Raw genomic sequence first — 21,472 nt, 5'->3', positions numbered from 1 at the left:
TGTCTGTCTCACTGCAATTAGCTACCTGAGTGAAGGGAAATGCATTAAAGTGTTTGAAAGTAATAAAGTGCCTGTTTCATTCAATAGAATTATAAAAGTATGCCACACCATATGATTAATAACATGGATACTAGTACACTTTTTGGATCTTCCTCTACAACATCTTCTTCAGCTTATTAGCTAAGATTGCTGAAATGCCCAGCCTGAGATTGCAGGGTATGCGTTGTGAGAAGAAGCAGCTAGAAACAAAGAGCCGCGTCAACGGTTTTGGCTCTGGTTGCCTTGGCTTTTTACCCCGTCCTCTGTAATCGCCCCTTAGCTCTTCTCTAAATCCTCTTTGATTAAGTGCTCAGTCTTTTATGTGGAGATTTTTTAATCGTTACCTCGTCCTCCCAGCAAGGAGGGGGACCGCAGTCCGCAGTCCGGAGTCCGGAGTCCGAAGGGCGTCCATGTGACCATGCCCCGTAGATTAATCGCTAATCTGTCCCTAGAGGGCGTACTGACATTTTTAAAAACTGCGCACTGTCCAGCAGAGCCAAGGAAGCTGCCTCATGGCTGTCCACTTCATCCCGGGCCATTTGAAGATGTCTTTGGTTTTTATTGTCGGACGGCACTTGGGCACTTCCATCATTCCCATACCCATTCCCGTTCTCGTTCTCGTTTCTTTTGAGGATCCGTAGGACTCGCATTCGGACCACGATTCGCACCTCTTATTCAGTGCCTTTTCAGCCGCCCTTTTTGGCTTTATAAATAAATTAATAAATTTTAGCCAGCATTAATTATTGTGCTGCTTGGTCGGGTGCGCAGATTAATGTTTTAATTTCGCTAGCCTAGGCTTCGATTAATTTATGCGCGCCCTGTTTGCAATTTGTGCGCCGTTTTTTGAGTAATTTCGCCTGGCCGGGGGCGATAAAGTGCATTAACATGGAATGCGGCTGCCGCTGCGGGCAGCTAAAATTGTTAATTTCGAAGCATAATAAAACGCGGCGATATGTTGCAGTTTCGTTGCCGAGCCCCTTTCAATTTACACTGGACGAACTAGCCGGTCGTCCTAATGTGTGTCACATAAATCAGCGGACGGCTCATCCACTGCGGCTGCCCATTTCGGTGGTTTCGGGGCTAGGGATTAACCCCAGAAGCTGGTGGGGATGATGATGAGCGGTCTGCCAACACTTCACAGATTGATGAGTGAGCTGATCATTAGTTGCAGGCCGACTAGGTCTTTGCTGCTTAATCGGTTGAATACTTCGTTAAGACTTAAATTCAGTTTTTTTTATCGCACTTAAGTCATTTATACACTAATCACTTTCAGGAAAAGTATTATGTTAACCATTAAACAATTTATATTTAATGAGCTTGATACCTATGAAGATCCATTTATCCAGCTTACTAGATATGGAAGTAGGACTACTATTTCAGTGTTCCTAGAAACTTTTAGTTTTTCGAGGTACATATGTAGGTATCGGCTCTAATGAATTTGATGGCCAGTTGCCTCGTCGGGCCTTGTGTTACCTGATTTACGCGTGACGGGCACGCAAATCGAGGCGTTTAATTTCCGCCGCCGACAGCCGTTCTCACCGCAGCCTGTCAGTCAGCTGGGCAGCTGTCATAATACCGCTCAGCGAACCACCACCCACGACCGCCGATGACCTCCGACCTCCGACCCAGGAGTACTGATTCTCGGGGCTGTGGCAACAGCAACCTCTTGGATGGCAGTAGACCAGAAGGTAAATAAACCCCTTGTCAGGGCCGCAGCTTTATGCATAATTAGCTTTTGCCGAGCGAAACTGTGGCTCCGTGCGAATGTTGCGAAGTTTTAATTTATGCCTAGGATGGTGGGAGGAATCGGTTATAGTTTGCCGTTCAGTTTGCTCTACAAACTGCATAAGCAAACATATTTTAATTTAAGGTTGTGTTTACATGCCGCTCTGTGGCACGCTTCAAGTCACACAACACGGCAGCAGGAAGCACTACTACAGCAACAGAAACAATAATAAGGACAGGACCTAGGACAACGGAAATAACAGGATCAGCAAGCCCACCCAACACTCGGCTACAAAAATAAATTCCACAGCAGTTCTGTACTAGTTCGGTGAAGTTCACATGTTAAAGCAATCAACAATATACTTTAAAGTACCAAAAATGTGTACTTTTCTAACTGTAAATGGAGAAGCGTTGATATTTTCTAAACCTTCAGCTTGTTGATCAGTGTTCTTGGTTTGAGGCCGTAAACGCATTCAGTGCATTATCGCCAGTGCCATATCAGACACAAACATAAATGCAAACAATAATATTTGCTTAAAATTGGCTCCGCCCTGGACACGAGGGGGCACCAACCGATATCGGGGGCGGGATTGCCGATGGCAAAAGAAATAAGGGGCAACATGTGTTTTACATGAGAGAGCGGACTGGAGTTGAGCCACTGGACGACATGTTTGCTGTTCAATCAGTCGTTCAGTTTATGGATCCCTCGAATCCCGATTCCCCCGGTAGCCGGCCCTATATGCTGCATACTGCATGCTGTATGCTGCAGCCCCGAGTGTGCAACTTCACAGCCTTGTTTACTCTCCAGTTTGTTTTCGCTGCTGCTGCTGCTCGGCACACTCTGCATTGCGTATACGCCGCGTTTGCTGTGGCTGCCCATTTTGCACCTGACATTTTTGCACTGCCTTTGCTTTGGAGCTGCAGCAGAACTTTATGCAAATGCAGCCAAATATTTTGAATGGCCCCAAAACGCTTGCCACTTTTTCCCATACGTGAGTGCGGGCCCCACCTCTCTTTGGTTTTGTGTAGCGAAAAGTGTACCTACATACATGTCCGCTTGCAACAAAGAAACCAGTTCAAGTGCCAAGGCCTATTGTTGGTCTCAGCAAAGGAGTTCTTTTCGCCGTTTTTAAGCAGAAATTTAAGTTTTATGTGAGAAATTAAACAACACATATCTTAAAGTAACAACAGATGTATTTTGGGCAAACTTAAGTGACTTCTAATTATATTTATATTATGAATCCAGTTATTTAAGATAAAGTCAGAGGTGTTATAACAAATTAATTTATATTTATTGAGTACAGTAAAACGCTTTAATAGTATATAATAATGAATTCATGCATCTTATAAACTTATTTGCTGTTCCAAATGAAATCTCTCTACAGGGCGATAATTGTTTGCAGCTTTTCTGTTTTCCATAAATAGGTGCTCCTCTGACAAGAAAATGGCGGAGAGCGGTACAGTGCACGGATGGCAAAGTGCCCAACAATGATTTAATCCCTTGTTCGGGCAAAATGCATTTTAATTACGCGCACACAGCGAGCAGTGCACTTTAGCATACTTAACAGGGCCACTTGGTGAGATTTTACGGCTCCTGGATGCCGGCACTCTAACTATCCTCCTTTTCGGTGGCTGCGGGATTTTAAAATGCACATCATAAATGCATTCATTTGTGACACTTGATGTAATTTGTTAGTGCGGTAATTACATAAAAGTGCAATGGCCAAACAATCACACACTTAAAAGCCTTTCCCCGGGGAAAGGCAGAAGAAATGGGGATGGAGCAGGGAGCAGATTGGGAGCACTTCCGGTGCATGCGTGTGTGCGAAATCGCATTAAAATTAATGTAATTTACAACAATGACCATTAACTTAAATTAGCGATGAAATGCAGTGGCTTCTCCCAAAGGGGCGTGGCTGGGCTGTAGCGCGTCGGTGGCGTAGGGATATTCCCGCACATGTCCTTGCGGCATGTGTGGCATGCAGTCACGTGCATTGCAGTCCGGCATTTTGGCCAGTGTCCCGTTGTCGTTGTCTGGTCAGTCAGCAGCCTTTGTTTTCAAACAGGCGCCAAGGAAACAAATCATTTGCACACACACACAATGGAGTCCTGTCCCTGCCCCCATTCGACCCCTCCCCCGCCGTTGCCATGGCCAACAAATTAACGACCATAAAGCGATTTTCAGCGGGCGGCAGTCGTCGTGGGAAGGGGGAAATTTACGAGCCAGTTCGCAGTGTCTACTGCCGCCCCAAAAATTATAGCGTACATAAATTGTTAAATGCGAAATCCTTTGATTTTAATTACGCTGAGAATTTTTATTGCCAGACATGCGGATGCCGAACTCGGACTTTTGCAGCATTTTCCAGCTTCCGGTGCTCCTGCCTTTGGCCGAAGATACTTTCCTCTAGACGGGCAAATTAATTTTAATTGTGGTTTGGCTGACGTAATTAATTGCAAGTAAAAGAAGGCAAGAAGGAAGAGAAAAGAAATTCATCTAAAATATTCGGCGTGCTTGACGGCCTATCAAAACAAATCAAATGAAACGCATATTTCTGCTTCAATTAATGGAATTAATTGAAATTTAATGAACTTAATTGTTATGCGGCGCCCGTAAGCCTACCTTACCTTTTCACCTGTGGGCCTGACTCGGTTTACACGGGAAATATGCAAAACGGTGAAGCGGAAATGGCAATGGCTTCCAAAAATGGCGGCGAATCGAAATCAAAGGCGGCGGCAAAGTACTCAAAGCATTTCCTGTGCTGAAAATTTAATAAAGTCCCCTTCGAGGCGCAAAGACAAAATGGCCACGCGCCTGTCAACGATTCCCACAGGAATCTCTTGGCAAGACTCCTCTTTTAGCCCCCTCTGCTCTCAGCTCGCCCGGTTGCCGTGGCATCTTTTTGCCACGACCCTTGCCAGGACCTCCATCGCCCCGCTAAAAATATATGTAGCTTTCCCTCGGGTCGCAGGCATTTTTCAATTTCTTGTGATTTTTAGTATGGCCCAGCAAATGACAAAGTCTCAACATTTTAACAACGTATTATGGCTAAGCAGGATAATAACACTTGGACTTCCTTTCCGTCCTGCGCGAGTGTATGTGTGACAGTATCTGTGTACCGAAAGTGTCCTGCCAAGTGTGTGTGTGCAAGTGCAAACAAAGCTGAAATAAAGATACTTCCGGGCCGTGACCAGTGACAAGCACTTTAGTTGCGGCCAGCGGACAATGGAATCGGATCTGGGACCCCAAACGATTGGAGCTGGGAACTCGGAGGATTTTCAGCGTAAATTCCCAAGGAATTTGGCCAACAATTTATTCGGAAATTTACAAGATTTTTGGGAGACCAGAATATCTAAGCAATTTGTATTATACAATAAATTTGCTGGTTAAAGTGTAATGTAATTTTTAGCTAAGCCTTAGAAGAAAAAAATTAGTCCCCAAAATAGGGCTTATTTTATTTTTTTAAAAATTAGAAAAAAAACATACAGTATAAACCTAAGTAGTAATAATGCATTTTTTAGAAAAAATAAATCAAAATTTTGATTAGGCGAACACAAGAAATTAAAAGAATTTCTTGTTCTTAGAGCCCCGACCATTTTCTAATTTGTTGATTTTTCGCCCAGTTCATTGTTTGGCTCCTTTGCGCTTAACTTTTGTTTGGGCTAGCGGAATTCCTAGACGCCAACTTGAGTTGGCCCGACCGTTTGTTTGAGTTGGCCGGAGTGTGTGAGTTTTTTCTTCTCGAGCGATTTTTTTATGAGCTGCCACGAGGATGCAGGACTTTGCTGGTCAACACTACACAAATTGTTGATGTGACCGGGCCCCGTGTCCTTTGTATGTGTTTGTTGTTGTGCGTCATCATCTTCTTCTGCTCCTAGTGGTTGTTTGTTGCTGGCTCGTTCATTGTGTTTGCACCATAAATCGCTTCCGTTTATGTTTTAGAGCCACACAATGGCATGGCCAAGTTGGTGGCAGCGGGAGCGGAAGAAGGCGGCCAAAAGAGGAGCCATCGTCCTGATCACTAGCGTAAACAATAAAGTTTAAAACAACTAAGCAAGATACAAAATGTTCTACGGAATTTCATTTTGGACGGATGCAGTGAAAAAGTCAGAACACTCTTTTGCGCACCTATGTAATAAATTTGTTCTTTACAGTATTTATCTTAATTTAACAAATTGTATATATCCACTGTTGTTTTATATATCAAAAATAAATTACACATTCTTAAAGAAAGGAAATTTCCTGGAACTTGGCAGTTTGGGACCTAATAACTATTATTATCCACCATTTTTTGATAGTCGAAGGATAAGTTTAATTTTGGACTCCCAAATTGCCCTCAGTTACTTTCAGTGTGATTCATTTTGCCTTTTGTCCTGGATCTCTATGTGTGTGCTTTATAGCCATGGCTCGCTTCACGCTCTTGACCATGTGACCAGCTAGCCGTGTCAGTCATTTTGAGCGCCGTTCCGCTTTTGTGCCCCCGGAGAAGAACAAATCTCATCTTTGTGTTTGCCCCATCTCAGCTCCCCTCTCGCTCACACCTCCTGCACCGTCTCGCTTGCTCGCATTATCATTGTCCACGCCCTGGACCGGCATAAAATAAGTTAGTCCTGGGCAAACGTCCTGTCCCCGGACACGCAATGGCCCAGCTCATGTTGACTTTTCCTATTTTAAGTCCGTTTATTTCTTTTACACTTGCTCCATCTTTGCGCTCCCCCCGCCGCGTCCCCTTAGCCATTTTCTGACCTTTGCCCGTTGTTGTAGTTGGTGGAAAAGTTTTCCACTCGCCTGCCAAGTGCCAGGAAGCAGAGCAGCGGGAACAATGCCGTGAAAAACTGTGTAGTGCATTCGCTTAGCGAAAACTTTTAATGATCCGAGGCCTTGGAGATGGGTTTGATACTAAACCGGATCACAAATAGCATCTGCATTATAAAGGAAGCTAAGTGCAAGCGACCAATTAATCACATTTGACGGACCGCCTATAGTTTTTTCAAATAATTTAGAAGCACAACTCTTTCTTGTTCTACGTACTCTGTTAAAAGATTCTTTTTATTTGCAATGTTAAGGGAATAATGCCAACGAAGTATGACTAAATATGTCCTTAAAGCGCCATATCGAACATCTTTATATGCACGACCCAGTTTTTACTTATATGGAGCTTATTCCTGGCACCAGTTTTCCATTGCCTCGGTCTTATCGCCTCTTATGGCGATGGTTTTTAATGTCTTTTTGGGGCTAGGATCGTAAGCCACTTCTATCTGCGCCGTGTTGTCGAACATAATCGAACTAATCAATTTGCGTAAATAAACTGCTCTGGGTTTATTATCGACAAGGTGCCACGTGCCGAGCTCGGTGGCGTCCCCGTGCAACATAAATCTTTATTTACAAAAGTGTAAACAAAAATTACTCACTCACGCGCATTCACGAGGGAAAGCGCAAAAAATGGGTAAGCGGAAAAGTGGGAAAATGCACGGAGAGGAAGTGTGCAAAAGGCTGAAATGCGAAAAATCAACGACTTCGACGCAGGGATAACAATGGGGGCTAACCTCTCGAACTCTAACTCCCCAACGGATACGAGTGGGTGTGCGAATTAGCATGTGAGCCCTTACAAAGGCCACCCACTCGAGCGACCGCCCACCCCCTGGCGCCCGCTAATGGCCCTCCCGTGAGTCTGACGCTCCCGTTGAAAAGTCAACGATTGCCGCGCTGCGGAAATTAACGGAAAATCAGCAGCGGCGCACAAAGAGAACGAAATGTAGGCGGGCGAGAAAGACACAGGGAAGCTTCGCTAAGGAGACCGAAAAGGACATTCTTACCAATCTCAACGAATTCACAATAATGTGTGACACCTTATTTTTATAAGAATTTTGTTAGGCTCTCTAGGGCTAATTAACAAGCTACAGAGATAAGTATTTTTTCTTGGAAAATATTTGGAAAGTTATTTTCAATAGTTAGGCGATCATAAAACAACTGCCTTGATTTCTGCATATGCCAAAGACTCCTTCACAGATGTTCCACTGTAGCTGACGTTAATAGCAACAAATGGCGAAGGATGCTTGATTTAATGTACAAAAGTTTTTGATGTTTCTCCGTAGGTGGATGATGGCGGCGACGTGGAGAGCCTTCGCTCCTTTTGCCTTTTGGCCCCTATGTCTGTGGGTGTTGGTTAACAGTCTGCTTATTTCAAATTGTAATTATGGGCCGCTGTTCCGCTCGTCCTTTCGCCAAAGGTTGGGTGTCAGTATCAGTCGGCTGACACTGGGGGTCCTGCGCACAGGACTCAGTGGAGCAGAATGCAGCAAATCACGGGGTCCCGAGCCTCTATGTTTCGCATAAAATGTATACAAATTATGCGTATTTATCGGGCAAATTCAATGAACTGTAAATGGTGTGGAAGTTGTTTGGCACCCGAGTGTGTGTCGGCAAAGGTGTTTGGTGTGCCATTGTTGTTACGCGGTTGTCTGTCACAACATTAAGCCTCGTGGATTGGGTCTGAGAAAGCGCACAGGTGTGTGTGAAAGTTGGGTGCTGGAATGGGTTGGCTTGGGGTTGGGTTGGGGTTTTCAGGGTGCGGGGTAGGCGTACTGAATCGGGTGCACTGAACCATTCTCATTAAGATGGGTTGGGGGTGCTCAGACAATTTGCTGCCGTTTAATTCCCTAACATAATGTACCCCTTTGGCCATTCGATTCCGCCCAAATCGGAAATGCTTTCCACAATTAATAATTACTAATCGCTTTGGCAAGCAACTAGCATAGAAACGTGAAATCACGGTCTATATTTGGGCTGATTTATTTCGGTATACCATTTAGTCATTTACCGCAACCCCGTAGCAGTTAGCAGAAGCGAGTTCATTGACAACCTTGAGCCTTGACCCCTGACCCATTGACAGGTGGCCGGCGCATAAATATTTCATTGGCTCGCTCTATCAAGGGGAAAATGGGGAAAACTTTTATGGCCAACACATCGGCCCACCGCCGCGTGCCAGTTATTAGTTAATAACTATTTGCTCTTTGTTTATTTATAATGTCTTAATTGTCGGAACGTGGGCCCAATCCATCCGGGCATGGTAATTTAATGGTCGTCGCACAATTATTTTCCAATTCACAGCCCAATCGGGCAAAGGGATCCGGATCCGTTGGATACGTTCGTCCAATTTAAATCCCCAGTTTCCCAGTTTCGGTCGGGACGCCTCTCTTCCCAGCTGTCAGGTTAATTTGCTTGCCGCACAGCAGGTGTTGAGTTTGGCTAATTAATAGGCTGCCCGAGACTGCCTGGCTGGCCCACAGATTTTTAACGACAGGTTTCAGGGGGGATCGGGAGCAGGAACTGGGGTTGGGAGACCGGGAACGGGTAACGGGTCACGTCCTGGACCGTAAACGCATCCGTATCCGCATCGCAAACTATGCGGGCGACAGCTGCTGCTGCACGGGAAAAAAGTTCGTTACAGGTAATTTCCATTTTAAATTAAAATCAAAACCTTAGTTGTGCATACCCTTCACAATATAGCCGCAACTTTCTGAAGACGTTTTTAATAATCGATTAGCTTTCATATACATTTTGCGAAAGAATGAATTAATTCCAATTTTCTCTCAGTGTGTTCCTCCTTTTTTATGGCTTTGCGTGCTTGGCATCGTTTTGTTTGGGGTCCGCGCGTTCCCGAGTTATTACTAATTTTTAATTTATGTGCATTTAATTGAAATTCGGCAGAGGCCAGCACTCAGCGACTCTCCCTCTGAATTTGGCTCCTACTCTGACTTTGACTTTGACTTTGGCTCTGCCCCTGCTGTGGACTGTGACTCTGACCCACTTGCCAGACAAACACGCATCGCATCGCATTGCATCGGAGGCTTGGCCAAAATCGCGCATCGAACATGGCCAACAAGTTGCAAACAAGTCGTCGCCAAAATCGCAAGCAACATAAATTTTCGCACATTTTCGGGCTGCGTTCGACGGGCACATGCAACCAGAAATCAACCAGCAGGCCAGAAAAAAGAGCAGGCAGAGTTGAAACGGGGAAAGAGTTATATGGCCTCACATTTCTGCTGCCTGCTGGCCGCAAATTTATTACGTTAATTAAAATAATTCTTAATTAATCAGAAGCAAAGATGCGGGCAGTACCGATGGCCACAGAAGATGACCGGGCCAAGTTCAGAGATGGGGAAGAACCCTTTTGATGTCACTCCTCTTCTGCCTCAGCTGCAGACAGTTTTGTCTAGTAATGCATGGCGCATCAATTATGGAAGAGTTCCCCTATCCCCAATAATATCCCCCGATTTCAACGGCCCACTGGAGACGCGCCCACTTGGCGAGTTTCTCACGGGACTCGCTTAAAAATGAATTTAATATGCTCTTTAGTTGAAGTGAAGAAGCTACGGTTTTATCAGCAACAGTGGAGTAAATGATGAGGAATGTGGCTTGAATCTTATATAGAAGATCTGGGTACTCAGCTCGTGATATTATATTATATATATATATTATTATATATATTATATATCGTTGATTATTATCTTTTAATATATTTGAAATTGGAACATAAAACATTTATATAGTTATTTTTCTAAATTATTTCCCAATAGGTGCCCACTGTACCTCCATAGAGCGACCAAGCTGCACTTGTCCTCCATTCGCTGCAACTCATTACATTATTTTCGTGTGTTTATTGTTTCTTTGCAGTCTCTTGCCGCCAAAGCAGCAGCTTGACTGGCGCCCTATTGTTCCCTGTGGCCCCCAGTCCGCCGGTCCGCTGGTGCCCGATGCCCCGATGCAGGATTCCCGCCTCCTGGCCAGCAGTTTATTATGCAGCAACGCACCCCCAAAGCGGTTTGGATCGCTTGGTCGGCTGGCAAACAGACAGCGCCTGACAATGAGTTTTTAGTTTGTGCAGCGTTCATTTCGCCGCTTATCTGCGCCCTGGCAATGTTTGCTGTCATTGCAAATTTCCGAGTTTGACAGCTTACAAGCAGCCAGAGTCGAGAGTCCCCATTCGCCCCTTTCCTTCCCGCCGTCTATGGCATCCTGCGTTCCCCGACCGCAGGCTCAATGTCCGTCGGCTTTGGGCTCTCCCGCCGGACTCTGCGGCGCTGCTTGACGCACAGCGTCTTCGTTTAAGTGGCGCTATGCGTCGGACGTCTCATCGACCTGGTACACGGAGAGAAAATTCAGTAGTTCTAAATAACAGCTTTTAAAAAAGCAAAATGATTAGTATCCGACTGGGGGGAGCAAACAGAATCATTGATATTACAATTTTTATTGAGACCCTCGCTTTGTTCAAAGCCATGAAAGATTCCGATTGGAAATATTTTCAGTGCATCCACTCCTCGCTCTCATTCGCATTCTCATCGTCGGCGGTTATTAGTTGGCCACTGCGTCGAGTGGATGTGGATGTGGATCCGTCGTAGATACGTGGATATGTGGTCTTAATGATGTCAGACCGACCGAGCGAACGGTACAGTGAACAATGCCAAACAGCTACGGACCTGATTAGCCATGTTGGCCCCTTTGGGTCTTGGGGATTCGGATTGGGCACTGTGTCTTGGCACCGCATCTCGTATATTGTTTGAAGATACACGTAATTAATGTGGACTTAGCAGTTTGGCACTCGGATAACAAAAGATATTGGCCAGACGGTACGGGTGGTGTTGCGGGAGGATGCCATGTCGGCAACGGGTAATGAGTTCAATATCTTGCCATTGCGTCCTACTCGTGGCTCTTTCAAATTTAAGTTCTATAGTAGGTTTTTCGATCGTTAAACGTACTGTAAGATAAGCTACTGGATCGTTTATAGAGCTATAGTTTGTATCAATAGCTTTCATAAATCCGACAAAATGAAAATGTTTACTTTACCATTGCTAGGTATGGGGCATTTTTCGTTATCCTAACAGCCTCTCGAGTTCTGTGCTAATAGTAATGACCGTGCAATTCTGCCAACCCCGCCGATACTCTTGAAATATTTCCGGTTAAGGAGTAATCATATTAGCAGCCAGCCTTGCCCTGAAACCCAAATCTTCGCCCATGTCCCCCCTTTTAATATATACGTCGATGCCAATTTAGCTATTACATAAGTGAGTCAGCTGAAAAGGAAACCAGCTCCAACTCGACTACAAAATGATGATGGAACGCAAGTACAAGTTGGTTAGACGTCTCAAGCTGCGTTGTCAGAAAGTCGAGAAATTGAGAAGCGAATGGAAGGGGCAGAGTCATCATTACGTTGATTTGCGGTTCAAAAATGCATGCACTTATTTGCTACTGTTCATGATTCTAGCTGATTTTCCTTGTACCGATTCGGTATTGGCTTGGTCAATTCCCTCAGGACTGGCACATTGACTGACTGACTGGCTGACTGGTCCTTGACTTGGTGACCCAGTTGGCCTTTGTTTTAGCCCCGCCAATATTGTTTGCCCGTAAGATATTTATTTGCTTTGCTTTTCCATTTGGAATTTCCAATTTTTCCGCTGCTTCGTCTGCCATTTATTGCTCTTGAGATGTTTTCACTTGGGAGCTGGATGACGACGGGTTCTCCAAAGGTCATCCGCTGCAGCAACACAGCAAGACAGCAACAGTTCCGACTTCATCCATCCTTTGCCAGTCATCGAAATCCCCTCCAACTTTCACATTAGTTTGTGTGGGTCGACGTGCTCTATCGTTCATCGTTTATATTATCGGCTCGGCATCAGCATCATCATCATCGTCGTCGTCATCTAGCCCGTCATCGCTTTTGGGCCATGGCGCTGTGTTGGCCTTATCCTCTTGGCCCAATCGCCTCGCCCTCTCGCCTGGCCAATTCCTTTGATTACCGCACCCTTTTCGCTCTTTGTTTGGTCTTAGGTCATCATAAATTGTTTGCTTTCAAGTCAATTATTGATATAGGATTTGCAGCCGTGATTAAGCTGCCTCTTCCTTATTGGCCAAGTGGGTCAGTGGAGTGTGGCCATGCCCGTTCGGGCCATTGTTTTAGGCCTGGTCTTCGTTACGGCGAAAGTTCAATGCCAACGCCAAAGGCAACTGCACGCCAAGTGCATTAGCTGCCCCCATAAACATTGATAAGCCAGCGATAAGGAGGCAGATACCCACTCCTAGACCCATTTCGATGCCATTACGATCCGCATTCCCCGGCAAATTGTAGCACTCATAATTTGTTTTTGATTGCCTGGCACTTTGGCCGCCTCCTCGGACCTAAGCAAACCGAAATATAAATCCAAACAAGTGCTCTCTGAGCCGTCTAGGGGACACTCGAAGCGCCGGGGCAAACAAAACAGGACCGGGCACAAGGGTCTCGGAATGGGGAATCAGGGGACAGGGAATCTGGGACCGAAGTCCAGACCCTTAGCCCATCTTTTCCTGTTTTGTCGGCATCTTTTACTCCACACTGGCGCTTCCGTCGCTGCAACGAGAGATGCAAATGGTAATGTCTGGCAAATTACGCTTAGAGAAATTCAAGTCCTAAGCAGGAAAGACTTAATAAATCCTCTGTTTAGAGTTTAAAAAGTGGAAATAAGTTCGTTTATGGAATAATATTAAATATAAATTTTAATTATACCTCTTGCTTATAAAAAAAAACGTTAAAAAAATATGCAATAACTTGTAGCAATACTGTACCTAGATTTTGTTGAGTGGAATGGTTTGAGTATGCTCGAAAGTCTTTTGACAATATTTGCGCGCCCTGACAATAAAACGCAAAGTGAAGTCTTGAGCTGCAGCTCCTCCATCTGCATCCCCTGGATTTTAGTATCTCAGTATTCCTGTATTTGTGTATCTGTGCGGCGGGTCATTTAAATTTCATGCTAAATCAAAAATGCTTGTGTTTATTATTTGTTTTGTGTGCTGTGCCGCGGCCGAGGACTCCGCGGTTCGCTTTTCCTGTTTGTCTTTCGGTTCCAGTTCATTTCAGCCGAGCGGCGCTTGTGTGCGAGTCGATGTCTTTCCTTTTGTTAGCCATGAAGGCGCCCTTTCCCATCCTTCGGCCCTCAGCCGCTGCCCCTCCCACTCATCGATGGCCGGCGGCATCCTTTGTGGCCTACACAGGATGTCGATTACATTTGTTTACTGCACTCGGCGCACTATAATTTCCCCCTCGTTTAATGAACAGGTGCCGTGTTGTTGTCTCTGCTGGAACTGCATCCCTACTTAATTTGCCCAGTGCAGTGTGCACTGGAATCCAGAAACATCGGAGACAAACATGGTCATCCCATAGCCGCACAAATGGCATTTAATCTCCAAAGCGCATCACCAGATTTACGCTCAAGACAAGATCAAAGCGTCAACTTAGCATTCAGCAGCCCACCAATCAGATGAACTGCGAAATCCACTCGAGATGCAAGTGGATATCTGGACTTCAACTCTGGAATCCAGATCCCTTTGGTTGTGTCTGGGGTGGAGAAGTGGAGTGAAAACCACGTGATTTGCATTTAATTTAGAGATTGCTGAGATTTATCGGTGAACAGAGACGTTCAAGGATAATTGTATATTTATATTTAATTTAACAACAACGTGCAAGTACTAAAAATCTTTGCGGTTGCCTTAGGGAAGTTCTTAAATCTTCTTACTTTGTCTCAAGCCTCATCCTTTCACGCAGATGTAAATTACCTCAACAATGTTGCAACAGATATTTAGCCGTGGTAAAACCCAAGGTATGCATCTCGGTGACCACTCTCAGTCCTAAATTAAAAAAGCGATAACATTTTAATGACGAGGACTCAGATCGCTGTGATCGTGGGTGTCGGTGGAGTGGGATTTCAGACATTACTCAATCAGCGGGCCATAAATGCAAGCTGATTAATGCAGCTGCCTGTCCGACGACAAGTGAAACATTTCCGGTGACAATGATGGGGACTTATTGTACGCTGGAAAAAATTGTATAGTTTTCTCTACTAATCTTGGATGCATTCGTATGCAGCTAGTTGTATACAGAGCGTTACTGCATGCTGCCTAAAACCATCTAAGTAAGTTGCTAGCTAACAACAATTAAGAAATTATCCCTCTGGTTAAAGACTTTTTTTTTGTGTAGCTTGGGGATGGTCCTGAAGATGTCGGCGATGTTCACGACGTCATGCAGTCTGCGGATCACGGAGTGGCAATCAAACGGAGGCCACATTTGGGGTCCATGACAACGACAAGTGTCAAAACGCAGGTTGCTCTCATTTAAATTGGCATGATTTACGTTTGCCCCAACCAGCAACCGACTTGCATCGCAACGCATTGCCTGTCATCCATGTGGATGCAACTGTGGCAATATGGCAAATTCCAACAGCACTTAACAAGCCGCAGCCGAAGGAAATGACAAACAGCGGAGACAAGACGCTGACATAGCCACAGGGACTCATCCGGGTACGGGTAAAGGGAGCTGTAAACTGGGAGCTGGGCGATCCCATACGATCCGATCTGGATTCCAGAGTGGGCATCAAGACGCGTCGAGCCGAATGGGGGGCAGAGGGTCGCCAGTCGCCGGTCGCCGTCGCCTCATGTTGTCCATGCTCATCGCCAAGTCACCTCCGTCCTCTCAGCCATTGGGTGTGCATGCAAAGTGTTGAATAATTTGTTGCGAAATATTTCTAGTTGTACAATGCCGGCGATTCCCTTGCACCCAACAAAGGCGTCGATTTGGATTTAAAATTAAGATTATTTTCTTTTGTCAAATTAGTATATTTCAGCTTTTGCCTTTTACCCTTTTGTAAGCTTTGTTTAATACATAATTACCTAATAGTTTGCATGGTTGATATTATTTAGGCTTTCTCATTTTAAAATAATGGGCCCTTCTTATTTTATGTATGTTTTACCTTAGTATATTTTTTGTCGGGTTCCCCGCGGCTTTGGTGGATTCTGGCAAAAGACTTTTCTGCAAGACCGGCTTGTTAGTGTGCAACATGCTGTTGCAACGCCGGCGACTGCAACTGCAACTGTTGCGTTGCTGCGTAATTAAGTGGGCGACAGTCTGGTAAATGCAAATTTCTTGGCCTTGTCGCACTGCTCGCCGCAGGACATGGCCAAATGCAGATGCTGGCGACCGATATGGCCGATAAGCCGTGGTGCGATGGCGCTGTTAGCGGGTTCCTGTTGCTGCTGCTGTTCTGCATCAGCTTGTAGACGGCGATAAGCGTTCGCCTATGATCTATGATCCTGACCTTGGCTGGCAGATTAGAATGCGCATACGCAATGTTGCGCATTCTTAATTAAAATGTCAAAACTGGTTTAATGGCGTTAATGAACGAACAGCACTCAGTTCGTTAGTCGGGCGAACAGGTCGCCTGAGGTTTGACAATATTGCTTGGATTTCTGGGATTCCTTCGGTTCGGTGTTCATGGCCTGCGGATCGCTTTCTGGCTTTTGATCTGCCTGGCGATCTGGACTTTGATTTATCGTTAGGTTTGCTGCGTTTACAAACAAAAGCTGCCGCCGCCAGCGCCGGAAAATGGAAAGTTTTCCGTTGTCTTGACAGTTTGCGTAGTGACGGTTGATTTATAGAAATCAGAGCCTGGTTTTTAAGCCTTTGTTAAGTTCGTTATCGTGTCTGCAAAATTGTTATCTGAGCTATGCTGAACTATGGCAAACGATTGGTAATACAACGCAGCGCTGGATGTCTGATCAAGGATATTGCATAACCAAGCGCTAGTTGATTCAATATTGATATCAATCGATCTGAGATTCTTTTTTTTCGATTTGTCAATCTTATCATTAGGGATTTGTAATTATGTTAATTTCCACCCATTTCCACTCTTTTTTATTGGTTTTAAATGTTAACTCGACCGTGAAGGACCAATGCAAAAGCCCGTCCAATTCATTGCATTTCCTTCTATTCAAAGCAGGCGCCTCCGCAGCACAGACACACTTGCAAAAATTAATATATGTTTTCAAGTGCATTACATACATCAATACAAAATAATCGAATCAAAACGTTGTTCCCAGTGCACCGAGCCCAAAGCCCGACTCTCGGGGGTTCCCTTGTCTGCAAAGTTGTGTGATTTATTTGGGCGGCTCGGGTGTTTTTTGCTCTTTGTGCGCTGCGCTTTTTATTATGGCACAATTTTTATTATTTTTATTGGTGCGCACTCGAGTGGATTTCGCCGGAGTGCTGGAGTGCTGGAGTGGAGCTGGAGGAGTTGCAGGCCCATGACGCACCACCCGCACCACTTTCCTGAGGCTGTAAACAGAACTGCATTGGGTATATGGATATGCATATCCAGGCGGGCACACACGAGTATGTGCATTTATTATTTTACTTGGCTTGCTCGCATTTTGCAGCAACGATCTGTAGACACAATAAATTACCAATTATATTTTCATTTCATATTTCTGTCATTGATTTCGCTTCCAGACTGAGGCTCCATGCCTCAATGAAAACCAAAGGGGGTCGTGTGCCCCGCCCTTCGAGTAAGGCGAAATTCATATCCAATGTAAAAGGCAGTTTGTTTTATCAATCAACAGACAAATTTGTATAGCTTTTAAAATGGTTTCGAAAAGCACACATACAGTTTTACAATTTCAATTAATATACATCGAAATATTATAGTCAAAGGCACCTCACAAAATATACACCCGCACGGTCTTCAACTTCACTTCTTTTTCTTTTCAATTTCAATGCGTATACTACTGAGATGAGAACCTGATACGCACAGTAACCTAAAACAAATCGAAATTAAATAGTTACACTTGTTAAAAGTCGAGTAGCTCACATGGAAAAATTATTAAACCAATAATGATGTGTATCTTATCCCGAACTCTGATGATCTCCCATTCTCTGCACAACTTGATTATATATGCGGTAGTAATTATCACAGCTATCGGAATCATAATAGCCACCCAAATCCACACAAGAAAACGGTTTTCCTAAAAATTAAAAAGGATCAAAACAAAATGTCTTAGATACGTAACACTCAAATACCAAGATGGCCCCAATCAGAAGGAATATTGCAGCTAAAATTGCAAAGCTGCTTCCCCCAACTACGATTTTGTGGTATATGTTAAAGGTTTCACCTGCAAAAAGTAAGAGCTTAGAGTTAATATTTTTAAATGTATTTATATTATAAAGTATACTTACGGGTAGACACATATCCAATAATAACGAGACATATTATTATTATGGCGATGGCCCCAATACCGCATTCTTTACGACTGGTAAGGTCCCCACTACAAAATTTGCACATTTTGCTTTTTTATCAGATTAGAATCTAATAATTTTTGTCAAATGTAACAGAAAACTCAAGAACTTGATAATTCGTAAAAAAATATATCAACCTATCAAGTTCTTTTTTCAGCCAAATGGTTTAATCTCGAACTTTAATGAAACCTAGCAGTCGGAAAAGTGCAGTCTTAACCGAAAAGCAAAACCACCCCCAGAGTTAAGTTATCAGAAAGAAAAGCGCAAAAATCCCTTTGTTGGACTGTTTTTATTTTCGTCTGCAGCCGGGACCGTCTATATTTATTTCCTCTGCAGTTCTATAAGGCCGGCCAGATGGCTTTGTGCGAAGCCTGCCGCCACATTAAGCCCTCAGCCCAGCGATTTGGGAATGGAAATCAAAAGTCGCCGTTAAAGTGTCTAGGAAATTGTGCATGCATTAAATAAATGAAACTCCCTTTATCCCGAAGGACGGACAGAGTGACCAAGGGTCGGACCAGGAATAACCTCGGGTCCATGTGCAAATTAAAATGGGAATAAGAGGCGAAGGCGGGTACTTTGTAGGGGGAGACTTGCAGTTGAGGGTTGAGCATAAAAAATTAAAACAGACGGGCTTGGATAACTTTTAGGAAAGGGCAGGCGATGTTGAAGCAACAAATGCAATCAAACGTTAACATTTAAAACTAGTTGAATGAATATATTTTAAATGTTTTCTTTAAAGATTTTCTATAAGCAAAGCCAAGCTGATATATTATCAGTACTTGGTGCATTTTTTACACATTATATAATTGGTCGCTCAGGCCCGATATTCAATTCAGAAAAGGATTCTTGGATATTAAAATGTGAGCAATTTATTGACCCCATCCTATAGTACCATGATTTGCCAAGGCCAATTATAAAGTTTGGCTGGAAATCCAAACTAGCGCAAAAACTATGGAAAAGCCAAAAGGAACGTCGATGAGCACCGCACGTAATTCAATCTGGGCAACTCAGTTTTGCTGGCCTCTTTGAGTAGGCTTACGTGGAAGAGGCGAGCAGGTGGTATAATTATATTCTCCAATTTTCATGAGTCGAGAGGATTCGTGTGCCTCTTTTTCTTTGCATATTTTACCATAATTTGCTGTTCTTGTTTGTTCTGCCAGTTGTCCTGGCGAACAAATTGCGAATTGAAAACTTCGAAAACTAGCGGCAATTACAGAATTTTACGAAAAACGAAACCAAACGAAATCGGGTACGAGCCCGAACCAGAACCCAAAACTTGGACTATTTGGCTGACTGTGCGTGTAATTATAATTTTCTTTAAGTCGGTTTGCGCAAACTTTCCTTTATGTCAAACTTTCGTCCTGCTGCTCTTTCCATCTTTGCGACCGCAAATAATTTTGTGGAAAAGTTGCCGCTCTCCGCACTCCCCTTTTCACTGAATTACTGAATTTTCCCGATTTTTCCATGTTGTTGGTAATTATGCTCTTTGTGCGACGCAACCAAACTTTTGGGTACATCGTCTGAGTGTATTAGTTGTAATGTGCTTCGGTTAGCCCAAGGAGGAGCGCAAGTTGCCAAACTTACGACAACAATAACAAGGAAAACAAGCGTCGAAGGAGGCAGAGGACCAGTCCCCTTGCCGTTTTTTTTTTTTTTTTTTGGAACTTACCTTTCGTTTTGGCCATATCCTTCGGCTAGACAATGTGTCTTATTAGAAGGGCTTGCCAGCGGTAAACTTTCCGGTGATTTTCATTCATCAGAAGTTTGGCATCAAATTTTCAGCTAATCACGTTGTCGATGAATGGAATTGTAACTTTATAAACTGTTTTCCGGCATAATTGTTGGCCCAAGCGTTCTCCTAATATTTCCATTAGCACTAGCCCGAACCATTCGTTTCATTTAAATAGGTCAAAATAAACAGAAGCCAAAAGCATGAAAACACTAATAACATTAGATATTTGATTACCAAAACATAATTGCTTACCTAATAAAAACGTCAAATGCAAAATTTTATATTTCGAAAGACCTCCAATCCTTCAGTAGATTGTTTATCTTCAATAAAAATACGAATGCACTGTTTATTGGTATGACAAAAATAGAGAGCAGAGCAAAATGTACATATATACTCCTAAAAAATATATTTTAGCGCTAATGAGTCACAAAAAGTTCTAAGTATTTACCACAAACGACATCAGTTTTATTATAGAGGCAAAGCCAATGACAATAACAACTGGAGTAAGGAAAATAATAGCGTATGTGCTGCCTTAAACACTGTAAAATACCAAAAATTAAAGACCCCACTTATAATAAGTATGAATATTAATATACCGTGTCGCAAAAGTAGGATCATCATGGTCACACAAGCAATACCTCCATGAATCCATACAATGGGCAACTTTCTTTTACACATTTTTGAAAATTAAATTTAATTAAATTTTTTGTCGACATTAAATTCTATGATATTTCTTCCATTCTAAGACATATTTAACATATTTTTCGCATATTTTCACCTAATGAAATCCATCCATAATTCAGGCAAACAAATGAAAACTAATTTTTGTTGCCTGGCACTTAACACCAACTCACGACTTGTCCATTCCGGCTAATGACCAGATATATTGCCATACTGAAACCGCTGCCGGGGGCTGTGATTTGGCTAACTGCCTCTGCATGATTCTCCCTTTGTGGCGTATGAAATGCCATTTATTGGGTTACTCAATCAAATATGTGATGCAGCAACTCAGGTTACCAAATAGGTAAATCGGGCGGGATTTAAACACCATGTAGGGTGAATGTTGCAGTGAATCAATATTCTCAACCTTCTTGAACAAAGCAGATTTTGTAATTATCACTTTGTCGGCTCTTGAATTGAAGGTCAATGTACTTAACGACATTATATTGAAAAATACTTTCATACAGACTGTGTGGAAAATTATTTATTATTTATATATGTATATGTGTATTTAGACCCCATCACCCCAGCATTCCACTGTGCGATGCTAATTCGAATGCAAGCCCTCGAACATCCTTGAGAGTTATGCAAAGCAGGAGCTGCCGAATGCAAAATGTGTTTTCACTTTTGTTCGTTTATCAAACGGGTGTCGGACTGACTGGTTGGTTAGTTGGTTGGTTGGTTTGTTTGTCGTTTTGTCGGGCTTGTGGGGTTTGTTGGCAAGGCGCCATGGTCGGGCTCCAACTCTGGCTGCAATATGACCAACGGCAACAAATAGCTGACAGTAACAACGGCAAAGGCGCTGGATACAGCTGAAACCTGAAAAGGACCCGGGGCAAATTCACGACTCGCATATTGAAAACAAAACTGCAGTCTGAGAGGAGTGAAGACAGGCACACGTGATGGGGCATATTGTGTGATTGTGTTTACGGTGTGGCTACATGGCTGTATGGATGCATGGAAGTGGAGCGGGTGCAGCTGCCTCAACTCAGAGTCCCTCCCCCCATCAAGTGAAGCCAAGTGAAAATGAAAACAAAGTTTAACAAACCGTGGCTAACGAGCTACATTATTAAAACTTCAAAAATGCATAAATTTTCCGGAGACGAATGGAGCGAACTGCAGACTGCGGCATTATAATAATATAATGCATATCCTGGGCAGGCAT

The 21,472-nt window shown here is 43.7% G+C and overlaps 2 protein-coding genes across 2 annotated transcripts; both read right to left on the bottom strand.

Annotated features, from left to right (window-relative positions):
- Positions 1 to 17,166: 17,166 nt before the first annotated feature.
- Positions 17,167 to 17,958, bottom strand: LOC27208632. The gene is made up of 4 exons (XM_016184188.3): positions 17,796 to 17,958; positions 17,640 to 17,731; positions 17,431 to 17,584; positions 17,167 to 17,377 (listed from the first exon to the last, which is right to left on the bottom strand). Exons 1-4 carry the CDS (start codon positions 17,899 to 17,901, stop codon positions 17,268 to 17,270), a joined length of 462 nt encoding a protein of 153 aa, XP_016028671.1. The 5' UTR covers positions 17,902 to 17,958; the 3' UTR covers positions 17,167 to 17,267.
- Positions 17,959 to 19,530: 1,572 nt separating this feature from the next.
- On the bottom strand, positions 19,531 to 20,764 carry LOC27206875. The gene is given in 4 exon segments (XM_016182655.3): positions 19,531 to 19,868; positions 19,870 to 19,983; positions 20,043 to 20,118; positions 20,184 to 20,764. Coding segments are annotated over 4 exon segments (390 nt in total). The 5' UTR covers positions 20,266 to 20,764; the 3' UTR covers positions 19,531 to 19,750.
- Positions 20,765 to 21,472: the final 708 nt, after the last annotated feature.

This window comes from Drosophila simulans, chromosome 2R, assembly GCF_016746395.2.
Source record: "Drosophila simulans strain w501 chromosome 2R, Prin_Dsim_3.1, whole genome shotgun sequence".
Lineage (NCBI taxonomy): Eukaryota > Metazoa > Arthropoda > Insecta > Diptera > Drosophilidae > Drosophila > Drosophila simulans.
Note: the sequence above shows the minus strand (reverse complement) of the source record. Positions and strands in the feature narration are given on the sequence as shown.